At 55.9% G+C, this 17,233-nt stretch overlaps 1 protein-coding gene across 1 annotated transcript in view; it reads right to left on the reverse strand.

Annotated features, from left to right (window-relative positions):
- LOC308676468 (neuralized-like protein 4) overlaps nucleotides 1–16,390 on the reverse strand; it is a gene marked incomplete at its 5' end in the record, with an annotated part of 32,673 nt that extends 16,283 nt beyond the window's left edge. Inside the window, 15 exons of the mRNA XM_081342282.1 lie at nucleotides 435–459; nucleotides 533–611; nucleotides 706–782; nucleotides 1,356–1,554; nucleotides 4,790–4,952; nucleotides 5,568–5,653; nucleotides 7,786–7,967; nucleotides 8,753–9,023; nucleotides 9,792–9,864; nucleotides 9,982–10,103; nucleotides 10,238–10,349; nucleotides 11,083–11,366; nucleotides 12,462–12,527; nucleotides 13,705–14,089; nucleotides 16,109–16,390. Coding sequence (XP_081198408.1) covers nucleotides 435–459; nucleotides 533–611; nucleotides 706–782; nucleotides 1,356–1,554; nucleotides 4,790–4,952; nucleotides 5,568–5,653; nucleotides 7,786–7,967; nucleotides 8,753–9,023; nucleotides 9,792–9,864; nucleotides 9,982–10,103; nucleotides 10,238–10,349; nucleotides 11,083–11,366; nucleotides 12,462–12,527; nucleotides 13,705–14,089; nucleotides 16,109–16,390 — 2,406 coding nt within the window. The remainder of the gene's footprint in view (nucleotides 1–434; nucleotides 460–532; nucleotides 612–705; nucleotides 783–1,355; nucleotides 1,555–4,789; nucleotides 4,953–5,567; nucleotides 5,654–7,785; nucleotides 7,968–8,752; nucleotides 9,024–9,791; nucleotides 9,865–9,981; nucleotides 10,104–10,237; nucleotides 10,350–11,082; nucleotides 11,367–12,461; nucleotides 12,528–13,704; nucleotides 14,090–16,108) is intronic.
- Nucleotides 16,391–17,233: the final 843 nt, after the last annotated feature.

Consider the following 17,233-nt stretch of genomic DNA (forward strand, 5'->3'; position numbering starts at 1 on the left):
TGGTTGCCATCTTGACTTTTTTGCCCTCCGGGGAGTTCAAAAGGGCCCCGGAGGAAGGGACCGAAGGCATTAGGTGGAAGGAATGTGAACGACGGCTGAGATTCAAGAGTGGTAGGTGCAAAGTCGCCCAGGTGGCTTTCGTGCCTAAGGCGGGACTAGAACTCCCCGTCTCCTGGTGATTGGCTTGAAGACACCCAGCTGGCTTTCATGCCTAAGGCGGGACTAGAACTCACCGTCTCCTGGGGATTGGCCCAAAGTCACCAAGCTGGCTTTTGTGCCTAAGGCGGGACTAGAACTCACCGTCTCTGGGTAATTGGGCCAAAGTCACCCAGCCAACTTTCATGCCTAAGGCGGGACTAGAACTCACCGTCTCCTGGGGATTGGCCCAAAGTCACCCAGCTGACTTGAATACCTACGGCGGGACTAGAACTCACCGTCTCCGGTTTCTTTGCCTGCAACCTTCCCCAGTAGGCCAAATTTGGCCCCATTATCCAATTAGCTCTTTGAACCCCCCCCCCCGCCCTGCACTTACCTGAGCATCCAGGTATCGTAGTCAATGTCCGTCATTGTGTTGGGAAACTCCAGGTCCTCCGGACGGATGGCGGTGACTCCTGCACGGAAGGGGGACACCAAAAGCGCTACGGAGGGGCCGTCGCTCTGGGCCTCCGTTCCCCCCCAAAAAAATCTCTTTTGGCCCCTCCTCACCTGCTTCGATGGAGCCGGACCAACGATCCACCATCTTCTGGATGACGATCTCAAAGAGTTCGCCGTCCCGCAGGGGCCTGTGGGATGGATGGTTGCGATGAAAGCCGCCATCCCAACGACTGCAACCCAGGCCTCGCTTGCAGTCGTTGACTTGAGCGCTGCCCTTTCCTTCCTCCCATTCAAAGCTCCGGCCTTCCGACGCAGGCCCTCCTCGCCTTACAACCGCCCACTTAGCCACTGGCCAAAGTTAGAACGGGATTGGGAAAAAAAGCCACCGGGGACCGCTTTTCACCCTGACCACCCCTGCGGTCCCACCGTCAAAGTTCAGAATCTTTGCCGCTGAAGTCATATTCATGACGGTCGCAGTGTCCCCCGTGTGTGTGTGTGTGTGTGTGAGACGCGATCCCTTTCTGACGAGCAAAGTCAACGGGGGGGGGGGGAGCCGGATTCCATGAACCACCCTGGGACTTAACGGCCGCAGCGGTTCCTTTCACTTTGCTGTGGCGAAAAAGGTCGTGAAGCGGGGCAAAACCCACTTAACGACCCTCCAGCTAAGTTTCGCCGTAAATCGATCCGTTTCGGGAAGCCTCAACCATCCGTCACCGCGTCTCTCTCTCACCCCCCCCTGCCACGCCCCGTTTTTCACTGACCGGTTGGAGATGACGATGGCGTCGTTGAACTCGCTGCGGCAGTTCTGGCGCAAGGCCGTACGCCCCCCGTTGGTGATGACGGCGTTGTTCCCGTGCAGGTGGTGGAAACGCAGGTCGCTGGCCGAAGCCACGGAAGACGGGGTGCTGGGGGAGAGCTGGTTGTTTCCCTCCGAGAGGTCGTCAGGAAGCGGAAGGAGATCTGGGAGGAAGCCAGTTAGGGCATCACCCCCCCATACCCTTTAAGAGTCCCCCCTCTTGAAGACCGCCACCCCATTCACACACACCCGAACCCAGCCGAGAGCCAACGGGTGCACTGCTCAAAAGCTGGCCCATGAGAAAGAGGGCAGCGAGGGAACCTGGTGCGGTTAATCTATATAATAATAATAATAATAATAATAATAATAATAATAATAATAATAATAATAATAATAATAATAATAATAATAATAATAATAATAATAATAATAATAATAATAATAATGTTGGAAGGGATATTGGAGGTCATCTAGTCCAACCCCGTGCTCAGGCAGGAAACCCTATACATTTCGGACAAATGGCTGGCCATTCTCTTAAAAACCTCCAGTGTTGGAGCATTCACCACTTCTGGAGGCAGGTGGTTCCACTGGTTAATTGTTCTCACTGTCAGAAAGTTTCTCCTTAGTTCCAGGTTGCTTCTCTCCTTGATGAGTTTCCATCCGTTGCTTCTTGTCCTGCCTTCGGGTTCTTTGGAGAATAGCTTGACTGCCTCTTCTTTGGGGCAGCCCCTGAGAGATTGGAAGACTGCTATCCTGTCACCCCTCGCCCTTCTCTTCATTAAACTGGACTTTCCCAATTCCAGCAACCGTTCCTTATATGTTTTCGCCTCCAGTCCCCTGATCCTCTTTGTTGCTCTTCTCTGCACTCTTTCCAGAGTCTCAACATCTTTTTTACATCGTGGTGACCACAACTGGATGCCGTATTCCAAGTACCAAGGCCTTGTAAAGTGGTATTAACAATTCACGTGATCCTGATTCCCTCTGTTAATGCAGCCTAGCACTGTGTTGGCTTTTTTGGCAGCTGCCGCACACGGCTCGCTCATATTTAAGTGATTGCCCACTAGGACTCCAAGATCCCTCTCACAGTTACTACTATCGAGCAACGTACCCCCTATACTATACCTGTGCATTTGGTTTTTCCTGCCTAAATGTAGAACCTTACTTTTTTCACCATTGAATTTCATTTTGTTAGATAGCGCCCAGTGTTCGAGTCTGTCCAGATCCTCCTGTATCTTAAGCCTATCTTCTGGAGTATTGGCTATTCCTGCCAGCTTGGTGTCGTCTGCAAATTTGATGAGTTCCCCATCTATCCCCTCATCCAAATCATTAATGAAGATATTGAAGAGCACTGGGCCCAGAACAGAGCCCTGGGGCACCCTACTACACACTTCCTTCCATGTAGATGCGGTTCCATTGAGGACCACACGCTGAGTACGGCCTGTCAGCCAGCTACGAATCCATCTGGTGGTGATGCTATCTAGCCCACATTTTTCTATCTTATCAAGTAGTAGGTTGTGATCTACTTTATCGAATGCCTTACTGAAGTCCAAGTGAATTATATCCGCAGCATTCCTGTGGTCCACTAGTTTTGTCACTTGGTCAAAGAATGCAATAAGGTTTGTCTGGCACAATCTGTTTTTGACAAACCCATGTTGGCTTTTAGTGATGACTTTGTTTAGAGACTGGACGGCCATTTGTCTGAAATGGTATATAGGGTTTTCTGCCTGTGCAGGCGGGGGGTTGGACTAGATGACCTCCAAGGTCCCTTCCAGCTCTGTTATTCTGTTATCCTTCCTTCCTTCTTCCCTCCCTCCCTTCTCCAACACTGGAAGTCTTTTAAGAAGAGACTGGACGGCCATTTGTCTGAAATGGTATATAGGGTTTCCTGCCTGAGCAGGGGGTTGGACTAGATGACCTCCAAGGTCCCTTCCAACTTTATTATTAATATTCCAAAAAGAAATCTGAAAGTTGTGTGTGTCACGTGTGACCCTCTCCCAGTCCATCACCCGTATTTCTGGATAGGGGTGTCTTCCTCTCTTTTGGATTTCCTTCTTTTTTTCAGAATGACAGAGCTGAAAAGGGACCTTGGAGGCCATCCAGTCCAACCCCCTGCTCAGGAAGGAAACCCTATACCATTTCAGACAAATGGCTGTCCAGTCTCTTCTTAAAAGTCTCCAGTGTTGGAGCACCCACATCTTCTGGTGGCAAGCTGTTCCACTGGTTAATTGTCCTCACTGTCAGGAAGTTTCTCCTGAGTTCCAGGTTGCTTCTCTCCTTGATTGGTTTCTATCCGTTGCTTCTTGTCCCGCCTTCAGGCGCTTTGGAGAAGAGCTTGACTCCCCCCTTCTTTGGGGCAGCCCCCCCAAATACTGGAAGACTGCGGTCATGTCACCCCAATCCTTCTTTTCACTAGACTGGGCATCCCGAATTGCTTCAACCGTTCCCTATATACTTTAGCCTCCAGTCCGCTAATCATCTTTGTTGCTCTTCTCTGCACTCTTTCCAGAGTCTCTTATAAATTTTATATTGTGTTGACTAAAACTGGCCTTACCAAAGCATTTTAAAGCAGAGTTAACACTTTACACCAGGGGTGTCAAACTCAATTTCATTGAGGGCCGCATCAGCATTGCGGTTGCCCTCAGGGGGCCGGGTGGGTATGGCCAGGGTGGGCGTGGCCTACTGGGTGGGCGTGGCTAGAGTGCATATGGCCTACTGGGTGGGCGTGGCCAGCTCTACATCGTTCACATCAAGGGTGCCTATGGGGGCCTAGGCAGGAGTGGGACAGGTCTGGGGGTCTCTGGCAGAAGGAGGGTCTCTGGGCCAAGGCAGTGGGGGCCGTTCCCTCGCTGTTTCCAGGATGGCTTCGCGGGCCACATGAAACCACTTTGTGGGGCGGATCCGGCCCCCGGGCCTTGTGTTTGACATGTCTGCTTTACACGATATAACAGAATCACAGTGTTGGAAAGGACCTCGGGAGGTCTTCTAGTCCAGCCCCCTGCTCAAGCAGAAGACCCGATACCAGACATGTCAAACTTGCGACGTCACGAGATGTATCGGAACTTTTTCCCCATTGCCGGCAACGGGGTGGGCGTGGTTTCCTCGTGACGTGTCCGGCCCGTGGGCCGGCAGTTTGACACCCCTGCCCTATACCATTTCAGACAAGCAGTTGTCCAGTCTCTTCTTAAAAGCCTCCAGCGATCAGGCACCCATAACTTCTGGTGACAAGCTTTTCCACTGATTAATTGTTCTCGCTGTCAGGGAATTTCTCCTTCCTGACTTGTAAACCAGCTTCTGACTTCTCCTGACCTCCTGGGTTTCCAAATAAGCCATGTTCCTCGTTCCTGTCTCAACCCGTTTCCCTAGCCCACTCCGGTCCCATGAGGTCTCCGTGTCCACTACCTGTGTCATCCACGATTGTGGCTTGGGCAGCTTGACCGTAGAGATCGGCCACGGCGTAGACATTCGGCGGGACGTTCCAGGCGGCTGGGCCCTGCGCTACGCCGTTAACGAAGAAATGCAGGGTCCCGTCCTCCTTCCGCACGACGCCCACAGTGTCTCCTGCCTGGGGAGGGGTGGAGGAGAGGGGAACAGCCTGAGAGAGGGCAGGTATCGGGCGCGAACAACCAGATCCAGAGGCGGAGAGTTCGATTGGCTACTTTATTGCTTAATGCCTCTTTCACAGGAATGTCTTTAGACTGGCAATTTGAGCCTGGGCCAGAATAGGGGTAGTCCTCAATGTATGACACGATTTGAGTCCAGGATTTATGTTCTTCAATGAGAAATTGGTCATTGAGCATCGCCCTGTTTTACGACCTCCCTTGCCGCAGTTGTTAAGTGAATCACTGCAGCTGTTAAGTGGGTAACACGGCTGTTAAACGAATCTGGCTTCCCCACTGACTTTGCTTTGTCGGAAGGTCGCCAAAGGGGATCAGACGACCCCAAGACACGGTAACACCGTCGTAAGTATGAGCCATTCGCCAATTCTGGTGACCGGGCGGGGGAGGGGGAGGCCGCGTGTGAAAAATGGTCATAAGGTCACTTTTTTCAGTGGCTTTGTAACTTTGGTCACTAAACGGAAGGTCGTAAGCTCTTCCTGCAAGACGGTCCTACAATCCTACATTCAATGTCCCCCTCTCCTCTGCCCCCCACAAACTTTTTTGCCCCTCTCTGTGCTTGCCTTCAAGCGATCCAGGTTGTGGCCGTATTCATCCAGGATGGTGGTACCGTTGTGCATCACTCCATTCCCGGTCATCATCCAGGTCCCTGCAAGAGAACGGCACGGAGGGACACCAACCCCACATCAGACAGGTGAGACCACCCACTTTTTCCTTCCTCTCTCAAGCTGGCTGTTCAGGTTTACTCCCTAACCCAGGGGTGTCAAACTTAATTTCATTGAGGGCCGCATCAGCATTGCAGTTGCCCTCAGGGGGCCGGGTGGGTATGGCCAGGGTGGGCGTGGCCTACTGGGTGGGCGTGGCTAGAGTGCGTATGGCCTACTGGGTGGGCGTGGCCAGCTCTGCATCGTTTGCATCGAGGGTGCCTATGGGGGCCTGGGCAGGAGTGGGACAGATCTGGGGGTCTCTGGCAGAAGGAGGGTCTCTGGGCCAGGGCCAAGGCAGTGGGGGCCGTTCCCTCACTGTTTCCAGGATGGCTTCGCGGGCCGCATAAAACCACTTCACGGGCCGCATCCGGCCCCCGGGCCTTGTGTTTGACATGTCTGACCTAACCCATAAAATGTTGGCGACCGCGGAGGGTCGTCAAGGAATGACATGAGAGTCAAGTGAAGGAAAGCGGGAAGAAAAAGAATTAAAAAGGTTCTCGGGGAAGATGATGATGATGATGATGATTCCGGTTCATTGCACAGGCTGCCCAATGTTTTTGACTGGATTTGGCATTTCAATCCACCTCTGGGGTTCTTCCCAACGACCTGGGAGAGGCAGATGTGGATGTTCGGTGGGGTTAAAGGTCTCCGGGCAGGATGGAGGCTGTTCCAAGCACAGCTGCCTTTTGCAATTGACCGATGGGGATTCTGTCAATGGTGCTCTAATTACAGTGGCCTTCTGCAACTGACAGGGAGTTTGTCAATGCCACTCTGAGTCAAGCTGCCCTTTGCAAATGACAGGGAGGGATTCTGTCAATGCCAATCTAGTCAAATTTCCCTTTGCAATTGACTGATGGGATTCTGTCAATGCCACTGAGTCAAATTGCCCTTTGCAATTGACTGATGGGATTCTGTCAATGCCACTCTAAGTCAAGCTGCCTTCTGCAATTGACAGACAGGGAGTTTGTCGATGCCACTCTGAGTCAAATTGCTCCTTTGCAATTGACCGATGGGATTTTGTCAATGCCACTGAGTCAAGCTGCCCTTTGCAATTGACAGAGGGATTCTGTCAATGCCACTATAAATCAAGCTGCCCTTTGCAACTGACCAATGAGATTTTGTCAATGCCAATGGTGTTCAAGTGGTGGTCCGGATGTTTTGGGTTTATTATGGCTGGTTGCACAGCCAGTCAAATGTCCCTATTGGATTTGGCATTTTTATTCACCTATCGAGTCCTTCCCAAAGAGCTGGGATATTATTATTGAACAGATTTATATACCTGCCCGATTCACGCACAGTGACCCCAGGTGGTGTACTATATTAAAAACCCAGAGTTAAAAAAACTACAGTTTAATCTCTACTGCCAAAACCTCCCCATTGGTTGTAGCAACCACACAGTCAGTGAAGGCACTTGATTGGTTCCAGATGACGGGACCCTGCGGAATACCGGGTGCAGATTCTGGTGACCCCATTTTGTAAAGGGCATTTTAGCACTGGCCTACAAAACCCCAAAGGATTATGGGATCTGGGCAACACCTCTGAGATAAACTCTTAAGTCATTTTTTTTCTTTAGTCTAGAAAAAAGCAGCAGTCGAAAGGGGATGTCCGAGGGACATCGTGGCTGGCTGAGGAATTCTGGGAGTTAAAGTCCACAAGTCTGAACGTGGCTGGCTGGGGAATTCTGGGAGCTGAAGCCCACAGGTCTTAAAAGTTGCCTAACCTGGATTCAATTCACCCCAGGGGGATCAGACCTAGCCCTCTTGCAGCTATGTAGAGATTCCAGATTAATTCCCTACTTGACTCCTTCGCCCCTATCGTGGTTTGTCCCTCTCCGAGATCAGGTTGAAAAAAAAGCAGGGAGCACGTAAACCACTTCTATTTCCAGGCAGGAAGCCCTGAATGTTGGTTGGCCAGAATTTTAGCCCCTTTTATGTAAGCTGACTCTAAACTCTGTTCCGAGGGGGGGGTGTCTGAATATTCAAGGTTAATTAATTAGTTAAGATTAACCCACAGTTCTTCAAACTTGCCAAACTTTTGACACGGCCGTCCAAAATATTGAGGTCCCAGTTCTCACCTGACCGGAGGTTGGTCATCGTGGAGGGCAGCTGGAGGTAGGTGGGGTTGTGAGTGGTGACGCCAATCTCGATGGAGCCGGCCCATTTGTCCACCATCTTGTCGATCCTCACCTGGAAGACCTCGCCGTTCCGCAGCGGTCGGTTGCTGAGGACCACGCCATGGTTAAAGTCGTCGGTGGCACTGGATGGACAGAGCAGCGAAGGGCAGAGTTCTCCTTTAGAGGCCCTCTCCAGACAAGGTCCAACAGGTGGACTGGAGAAGCCACAGGTGGTCCTTGATTTACGGCCACAGTTGAGACCAAAACACTTAACAATGGAAATTTTGGACTCAAAAATTACCGTCAAAAAAACAACCCGTGATAACATGCAGTAAGTGGTATAGCCCAGGGGTAAGCAACCTTGGCTCTTTTATGACTCGTGGACTTCAACTCCCAGAATTCCTCAGGCAGCATGGGGGAACTATGGCTCCCTTTGATGACTCCTGGACTTCAACTCCCAGAATTCCTGAGCCAGCATGGCTCAGCTTGGAAACCTCTCCCTTTCCCCTCAGCGTGGCTGGCTCAGGAATTCTGGGAGTTGAAGTCCACCAGTCATAAAAGAGCCAAGGTTGCCTACCCCTGGGCTTCTCCCATCCCTGACGAGTTCCGGTAAACTCTTGCTGGCTGGGGAATTCTGGGAGTTGAAGTCCACAGGTCTTATAAGAGTTGCCGAGGTTGGGCACAAATGCCCTTTGGACACCAATTTAGTTCACACAAACCACAACCCCGTCCCCTTCTTGCTGCCTTTCCTTCTTCCTTGCTTAGGCACAGCTCTGGGTGCTTTTGAATGACTTGGCAGCCCTCCCGAAGGAGCCGCAGTTGTCATCTTCCTAGTCCTCATGGTCACAACCAGGCGAGGAAGACGGGTGGCCAATAAATTTAACAATTCAATCACCACAAAAGGGAGCCCGGGGGTGAAGATACGTACTGAGGCCTCAGGGCCGTCCGTCCTTCGTTGATGATGGCCGCCTTCTGGCCGCAGTTTGGGTGGAAAAGCAGGCGCTCCGGTTCTGGCTCGCTGGCCCCCCCGGTGTCCATGGCCCGCCGGCCCACGTCTGGCGAGAGCGCCCGCATGATGGCGTTGTTGCGCCGCAGGCGGTCGCTGTGGTTGTGGTTGTGGACGATGGTGACCTTCACGGCCATGCCGTAGAGGTCCACCACCCCGTAGACCACTAGGGGGGTGAGGGTGGTCGCCACGCCTGTCAAGAGAGGGAACCCATGCCTGTCACGGGACTCCCCAACAGTTAAAAAGTCAACCCTGACTTTTTCGTCAGGAGGAATTGCCGGGGTTACTCTGCAGGCGGGGCTTGGCTCAGGACCGTACTGCAGCCTGTCCCTTGCGGTCACAAAGTGAGTCACCCACAGGACTGACCTAATTTTGCAATCTTTTTTTGCGCTGAAATTATGTTATTATTATTATTTGTAAGCCGCCCTGAGTCTTCGGAGAAGGGCGGGATATAAATGGAATTAAAATTTAAAAAAAAATAAAAATGTTGTTGTTGCTGCTGTCATTATTAACTATTATCATTTTGTGACTGCTGCTGCTATTACTGTTATTGTTATATTATCATCATCATTTTGTCACTGCTGCTGCTGTTGTTGGATCATTATTATTACATTATTATCATCATCATTTTGTCGCTGCTGCTGCTGCTGCTGTTGTTGTTGGCTCTGGGCAGCTTACAGCAAAAAAAATGTTAAGGCACTAAAAACATTAAAAAAATCTACAATCGCAGAAACCCAGGGGATAAAATCGTGAATAAAATGAACCACAGATGAAAACGGGGGTGGGGTTGGTCGTAAGTCGAGGAACGTATCACCCCCCTCCTCCCTTCTCCCCAGCCCCTCCCTGGGTCTCTGAATCACAAAAAGGCCCACGGGGTTTCTCTCTCTCTCTCTCTCTCTCTCACACACACACACACACACACACACACACACACACACACACACACAAAGATGGTGCCCACCTTGGTCGATGCCGTTGATGTAAAAATGGAGAGCGTTGTTCGACTTCCGGGTCAACCCGATGTGGTCGCCTTCCTGCGGGAGGCAGACAAAGCGGGGTGGGGGAGTTCCTGCGCGGGAAATGCGGGGGAGGGGGGGTTGTCCGAAAAGGGGAGGGGAGGAGGAAGAGGAGGAGGACGGCCTTCCGCTCACCTGCAGCTCATCCAGGCTGAACTCGCAGTACTCCCGCCGCGTCCCTTTGCCGTTGGTCAGGATCCCGCAGCCGCTCATCATGATGGTCCCTTCGTGGGTTGAGTGGAGCATGACAAGAAGAACTAAGCGGGGACAAGGGCCGGCTGCTGTGACTCCCCTCCCCCGGGCCCTCTCCCCCGGCGGAGACCCCGACCCCCCCCAAAGGTGGTCGGGAACCCCCCCTCCCGCCCTGGATACGCACGAGTGGGGAAGTCACCTGAGCGCAGGTTCGTCATGGTGGCCGGGTACTCCAGGTTGTTGGGGTTGTGGGTGGTGACCCCGATTTCGATGGAGCCCGACCACTTGTCCACCAGCTTGTCGATGCGGATCTGGGGAAGGAGAAGCGGCGCCTGGAAATCCCCGCTCGCCCTCCCCCATCTGAAACCGCCTCTCTCTCTCTCTCCCCCCCCACCCGGGCCGCTGAGCGAGTCGTGGACTTCGACTCCCAGAATTCCCCCGGGCAGCCTTGCTCGATTGGCTGTCGATCCCACCGATTCTATGCGACTTGAGTCCAGCTGGGGTCTAGTGGCGGTTAAGACAGGCTGGAAAGCAGGTGCCGGTGAGTTCTAGTCCCGCCTTTGGGACCATAACCAGGAAACGGTGAGTTCTAGTCCCACCTTAGGCATGAAAGGAGGCTGGGTGACTTTGGGCCAATCACCAGGAGACGGTGAGTTCTAGTCCAGGCTTAGACAGGAAAGTCAGCTAGTGACTTTGGGTCAATAACCAGGAGACGGTGAGTTCTAGTCCTGCCTTAGGCAAGAAAGTCAGCTGAGTGAATTTGGGCCAATCAGAGAAGATGGTGAGTTCTAGTCCCACCTTAGGCGGGAAACCCGGCTGGGTGACTTTGGGACAACCACCAGGAGACGGTGAATTCTAGTCCTGCCTTAGTCACGAAATCCAGCTTAGCTGGCTGGGGAATGCTGGGAATTGAAGTCCACAGGTAGTAAAGTTTCCCAGGTTGAGAAAAATTGCTCCTTTTTTGGGGGGGTGTGCTGGAGATTTGGGGACGCGTTTTTCCCCCCGGGCACTGCTGGGGGGAGGGAGGGGCCGGGAGCCCCTTACCTCAAACATCTCGTTGTCCCGCAGCGGGCGGTTGGTCATGACCACGCCGTTGTTGAACTCGTCCAGTGGCCGGCGCCTCTCGGCTGTCTTGTTGTTGTTGCTGAGCTTGATCAGCGTGCCGCACTTCTCGTGGAAGAGCAGGGCATCATTGGAGGTCATGGGGGGGGCTCCGCAGGGGCCGGAGTCGGAGGGGGGGCTGCCCAGGTTGACGTTCAGCAGGCTCCCGTTGTAGGCCGACAGGATGGCATTGCTCACCACCTCCGACAGCTCCATGCTGGAGAAGCCTACAAGGGGTGTGTGTGTGTGTCTTTGGGTGAGACATCAACACATCTGAGTTTGGACCCCAGCAGCTGCCCATTTTGCTCGGGCCCTCCCTTAGGCTTGGAAAAGAAGCTAGGTGACTTTGGGCCAATCAGAGGAGACAGTGAGTTCTAGTCCCGCCTCAGGCATGAAAGCCGGCTGGGTGACTTTGGGCCAATCAGAGGAGACGGTGAGTTCTAGTCCCGCCTCAGGCATGAAAGCCGGCTGGGTGACTTTGGGCCAATCAGAGGAGACGGTGAGTTCCAGTCCCGCCTCAGGCATGAAAACTGGCTGGGTGACTTTGGGCCAATCACCAGGGGACGGTGAGTTCTAGTCCCGCCTTAGGCATGAAAGCCGGCTGGGTGACTTTGAGCCAATCACCAGGGGACGGTGAGTTCTAGTCCCGCCTTAGGCATGAAAGCCGGCTGGGTGACTTTGAGCCAATCACCAGGGGACGGTGAGTTCTAGTCCCGCCTTAGGCATGAAAACCGGCTGGGTGACTTTGAGCCAATCAGAGGAGACGGTGAGTTCTAGTCCCGCCTTAGACATGAAAACCGGCTGGGTGACTTTGGGCCAATCACCAGGAGACGGTGAGTTCTAGTCCTGCCTTAGGCATGAAAGCCGGCTGGGTGACTTTGAGCCAATCAGAGGAGACAGTGAGTTCTAGTCCCGCCTTAGGCATGAAAACTGGCTGGGTGACTTTGGGCCAATCACCAGGAGACGGTGAGTTCTAGTCCCGCCTTAGGCACGAAAGCCAGCTGGGTGACTTTGGGCCAATCACCAGGAGACGGTGAGTTCTAGTTCCGCCTTAGCCACGAAATCCAGCTAGGTGACAAGTATCTAGGTAACTTTGGGCAATCTCTCTCTCTCAGTCCAGTCCACCCCGCAGGGGTGTTGTGGTGGTGGTGGGGAAAGGAACAGGAAGGAGCAGCAGTTACATTCCCTTCTTTGAGTTCTCGATAAGAACGATAAAGGCAGGGGAAAACATTGTAAAAAAGGAGCAAGCGGGGACAGCCAGCGCGCCCCTTCCCCCTAGAAATTATGACACTTTTTTTCATTTTGCACCAAGGAAGACTCACCGTTCTCCGATTCCAGGCTGCTGGGAAATTTCTCCGGCCGGGTCTGGTTGCAAGGCGCTTCCGGGGCTACCGAGAGAAGGAGGAAGAGGAGGAGCAAGAGGAAGGAAGGAAAGGCTGTCAGGCGTGCCTCCCAGAGCAGACACAGGCCATGATGCCTGGCAACAGGCCAAGAATCGTGGGTGAAGCTTCTGAAGGGGCAGCCAAGAACCCCACCAGGATTCCCCACTTCATCTTGGGTGCCAGGCGGGAGACGGTGGTCCTGCCTGCCTTGGTGCCCGCTGGACGCATTCAGTTCCCGCCCTCCAGATGTAAAGTGTGCCCAGCCCCCCGGGGTAGATATAATAATAATAGTAATAATAACAACAACAACAACAACAACAACAACAATAATAATAATAATGATAATATAATAATAATAACAACAACAACAATAACAACAAAATAATAACAAAATTTGGACGCTGGGCAACAGACTCGTGTTTATGACGGTCGCAGCGTCCCGGGGACACGTGATCAAAATTCAGAGGCTTGGCAGCTGACTCGCATTTACGACGTTCGCAGCGTCCCCTGGGGTCATGTGATCCCCCTTTTGCGACTCTCTGACAAGCAAAGTCAATAGGGGAAGCCAGATTCGCTTAACAAGCGGGCTACTGACTGAACATCTGCAGAGATTCACTTAGCGTCCGAAGGAAAGGTCATAAAATGGGACAAACCTCATTCAACCGACGTTTCAGTTAGCAATAAAAACATTTGGGGGCTCCGCTGTGGTGACGAGACTTTCTGCGGTCCTTAAAGACCAGTGTTTCTCCACGTTAAAAATGTGTGAGGTTCAACTCTCCAGAATCCCGCTGGGCTGGGGAATTCTGGGAGTTGAAGTCCGCAACCTTTTAAAGTCGAGACACACAATGAGAGACACCCCGCTCACCCACCCCAAGTTTGAAGGCTGAGATCTGGAGCAAAACGCCCGTTTTATGCCTATCTCGGTCGTCCCAAAAAAGACGGGACAACCACTTGTCTGAAATGGACAGGGGATTGAACTAGATGACCTCCCGAGGTCCCTTCCAAATCTGTTATTCTTTTTTTTTTGAAGAAAATTTTATTGACTTTCTAGTTTTTACATTTAAATATTTGAAAAGCAACCCAACGCTGTTATTCTGCGTTCTATCGCTCACGCCTGGTGCTAAACCGCCCTTGGTTTTCTTTCTGCCTGCCCCGACAATTCTCTGCTTTTGGGGGGGGGTACCTTCATCGTGGGGGGCTCCCTCTTCCGCCTCCTCCTCCTCCGCGCTTCCCGGCACCACCGTGATCTGGGTGCACTTGCCGTAGAGGTCGACCACGGCCCAGACGCGGGGAGGGATGCCGGTGGCTGCCACGCCACAGTCCTGCCCGTTGACCCAGAGGCGCAGCTCCCCGCTGGCCGTCCGCTGGATGCCCACTCGGTCGCCTTCGCCCAGCTGATCCAGGTCCTGCCCGTACTCCTCCAGGATGGAGCGGCCGTCGCGCAGGACGGAGCATCCGGAAATGATCCAGGAGCCCCCCTTGAGGCCGGTGGCGCTGCTGGGGAAGTCCAGGTGGTTGGGGTCCAGGGCGGTCACCCCGATCTCCAAGGATCCGCTCCAGGAGTTGACCTGCGGGCAGACGAGAGGGAGGAGCGCATGGGATAGAACGGAGTAGAAGCTGGAAGGGACCTCGGAGGTCTTCTAGTCCAGCCCCCTGCTCAAGCAGGAGAACCTTGACCGTCTCAGACCAGCGACTTGAGGTGGAAAATCTTAAAGGGGAGGAAGGGTGCTGTGATTCGCACTCGGCGCCCACCCATGGGTCTTGGGGTCCTCCTCCTCCTCCTCCTCCTCCTCCTCAACCCGGGATTCCTGCTAAGAGGCTGTTTTGGGGAATTCTGGGGAAGGGTCAACTTTTCTGAAAACCCCCAGTCTGGGTGGTGGTGGTGGGGGTCTCGGAAACCCAGCCTGGGTCCTGGAAGTTGTTTTCTGAGTGGGGGGTCGCCGGTGGCATCCCTGGTGGTCTCGCCTACCCCCCCCCCATTTTGCAGCCCAGAGAGGGACACAAGTGGGAAAGGGAAAGGACAGGTGTTGGGAAGAAATGGGGGGGGGTGTTTAAGGGCTGGGGGAGGGAGGGGCATAAGAGGAGGGGTCTCCTCTTTCCTCCGCAGGGGAGGAGCTCTACACCTCCAGCCCCTCCCCCGCCAGCCCTGATGAGGGGAAGAGGGAGGGCAGCTGCCCAGCTCCGTCACCCAAGACCCCCCCCGTTGCCTCCCTTCTTTTGGGGACCCCTCATCTCGAGCCCCCTCCCACATGATCCTGAGGATCTGCCCCCTTCCGAGGGGGGAGGGGGAGGTCAGCTGCCCAGTTTCATCCCCCAAACCCCGCACCCCCATTTGGGGACCCGTCCTCCTCCTGAAGGCCCCCACCCCGTTCTGCTCGTCCGGCCTTTTCCCCTGCGACGCCCCCCCACGAGGGTCTCCTCCCTCTCTGAGTGCGCCTCCATCCCCAAGACTTCCCCCCCCTTGCCTTGCCCTTCTTTTGGGGACCCCTCTCCTTCTTGGCTCGGCTCCTGCAGCCCCCTCCTCTATGAGCCCCCTCCACACCATTGCCTGGGCATCATCTGGAGACCCCTCCCCTTCTCCTCCTCCTCCTCCCCCTCTGCAGCCCCCTCCGCTGCGAACCCCAAGGCTCTTCGCCCTCCCACAGCCATCCCCAAGACCCCCCCCCATACACACCATTGCCTAGGCCTTCCTCGGGGGACCCCTCCCCTCCTGCTCCTGCAGCCCCCTCCCCTGTGACCCCCAGGGCTCTCCCCCCTCCCACAGCGCCTCTCCATCCCCAAGACCCCCCCTCCCCCCACTGCCTCGGCCTTCCTCTGGGGACCCCTCCCCTCCCCTCCTCCTCCTGCAGCCCCCCCTAAGACCCCCAGGGCTCTCCCCCTCCCACAGCGCCTCTCCATCCCCAAGACCCCCCTCCCCCCACTGCCTCGGCCTTCCTCTGGGGACCCCTCCCCTCCTCCTCCTGCAGCCCCCCCTAAGACCCCCAGGGCTCTCCCCCCTCCCACAGCGCCTCTCCATCCCCAAGACCCCCCTCCCCCCACTGCCTTCCTCTGGGGACCCCTCCCCTCCTCCTCCTGCAGCCCCCCCTAAGACCCCCAGGGCTCTCCCCCTCCCACAGCGCCTCTCCATCCCCAAGACCCCCCCCCACTGCCTCGGCCTTCCTCTGGGGACCCCTCCCCTCCTCCTCCTGCAGCCCCCTCCCCTGTGACCCCCAGGGCTCTCCCCCCTCCCACAGCGCCTCTCCATCCCCAAGACCCCCCCTCCCCCCACTGCCTTCCTCTGGGGACCCCTCCCCTCCTCCTCCTGCAGCCCCCCCTAAGACCCCCAGGGCTCTCCCCCCTCCCACAGCGCCTCTCCATCCCCAAGACCCCCCCTCCCCTCCTCTGGGGACCCCTCCCCTCCCCTCCCCTCCTCCTCCTCCCTCCCCCCCTCCTTCCCTCTGGGGACCCCTCCCCTCCCCTCCTCCTCCCTCCCCCCTCCCTTCCTCTGGGGACCCCTCCCCTCCTCCTCCCTCCCCCCCTCCCTCCCTCTGGGGACCCCTCCCCTCCCCTCCTCCTCCTCCTCCCCCCCCCGCAGCGCCGGGCCTCACCTTGCGGTCGATGCGGACGGCGAAGACGGCGCCCGGGGCGAGGGGCTCCCGGCTCAGCACCAGCCCGTGGTTGAACTCCTGGCCGGGCTGCGAGCGAGCCGCGCTCCGCCCGCCCCGCGACACCGTCACCAGCCGGCCCGTCCGCGGGTGCAGCAGCGGCAGCGGGGAGGCCCCCCCGCCGCCCCCCCCGCCGCCGCCGCCCCCGCCGCCGCCCAGCATCCCGCCCCGACCAGGCCCCCGCAGCAGCAGGGCGCCCGGCCGCGCTTTACGGCAGAGGGGCATGTCGCCGCCGCCGCCGCGCTTGACGGCCGCGCCGGACGACGCGCCGCTCTGCCTAGCAACATCCTGGCGCTTGGCGGCCGCGCGGGGCCAGCCGCCGCCCTGCCTAGCAACGGCGCCGCGCTTGACGGCCGCGCTTGACGACCGGCCCCCTGCCTAGCAACGATGTCGAGCTTGACGGATCTGCTTGACGACCCGCCGCTCTGCCTAGCAACGACGCCGCGCTTGACGGCTCTGCTTGATAACGCGCCGCTCGCCCTAGCAACGGCGCCGCGCTTGACGGCCGCGCTTGACGACCGGCCCCCTGCCTAGCAACGATGTCGAGCTTGACGGATCTGCTTGACGACCCGCCGCTCTGCCTAGCAACGGCGTCGCGCTTGACGGCTCTGCTTGATAACGCGCCGCTCGCCCTAGCAACGGCGCCGCGCTTGACGGCCGCGCTTGACGACCGGCCCCCTGCCTAGCAACGATGTCGAGCTTGACGGATCTGCTTGACGACCCGCCGCTCTGCCTAGCAACGACGCCGCGCTTGACGGTCGTCTTTTACGATAGGCCGCTCTTGCCTAGCAATAACTTCGCTCTTGACGGCCGGAGGGGACAACCTGTCGCCTGGTAGTAACGCCGCCGCGCTTGACGGCCGTCCTTGGCAACGAGCCCCTCAGCTTAGCAACGGCGTCGCGCTTGACGGCCGAGGGGCTTCTCTGGGTCCGGCGAGAGGAGGAGGAGGAGGTGCACAATCTGAAGCGCCTTTGCGTCTCGCTTTAACAAGGGCGGACGTGGGGCCGAAACCCCTCTTCTGGCCCTCCCCCCACAACTCCTTTCGAAGGGAAATGTCAAAAAACGCTC

This window comes from Vipera berus (assembly GCF_964194415.1).
Source record: "Vipera berus genome assembly, chromosome: W".
Lineage (NCBI taxonomy): Eukaryota > Metazoa > Chordata > Lepidosauria > Squamata > Viperidae > Vipera > Vipera berus.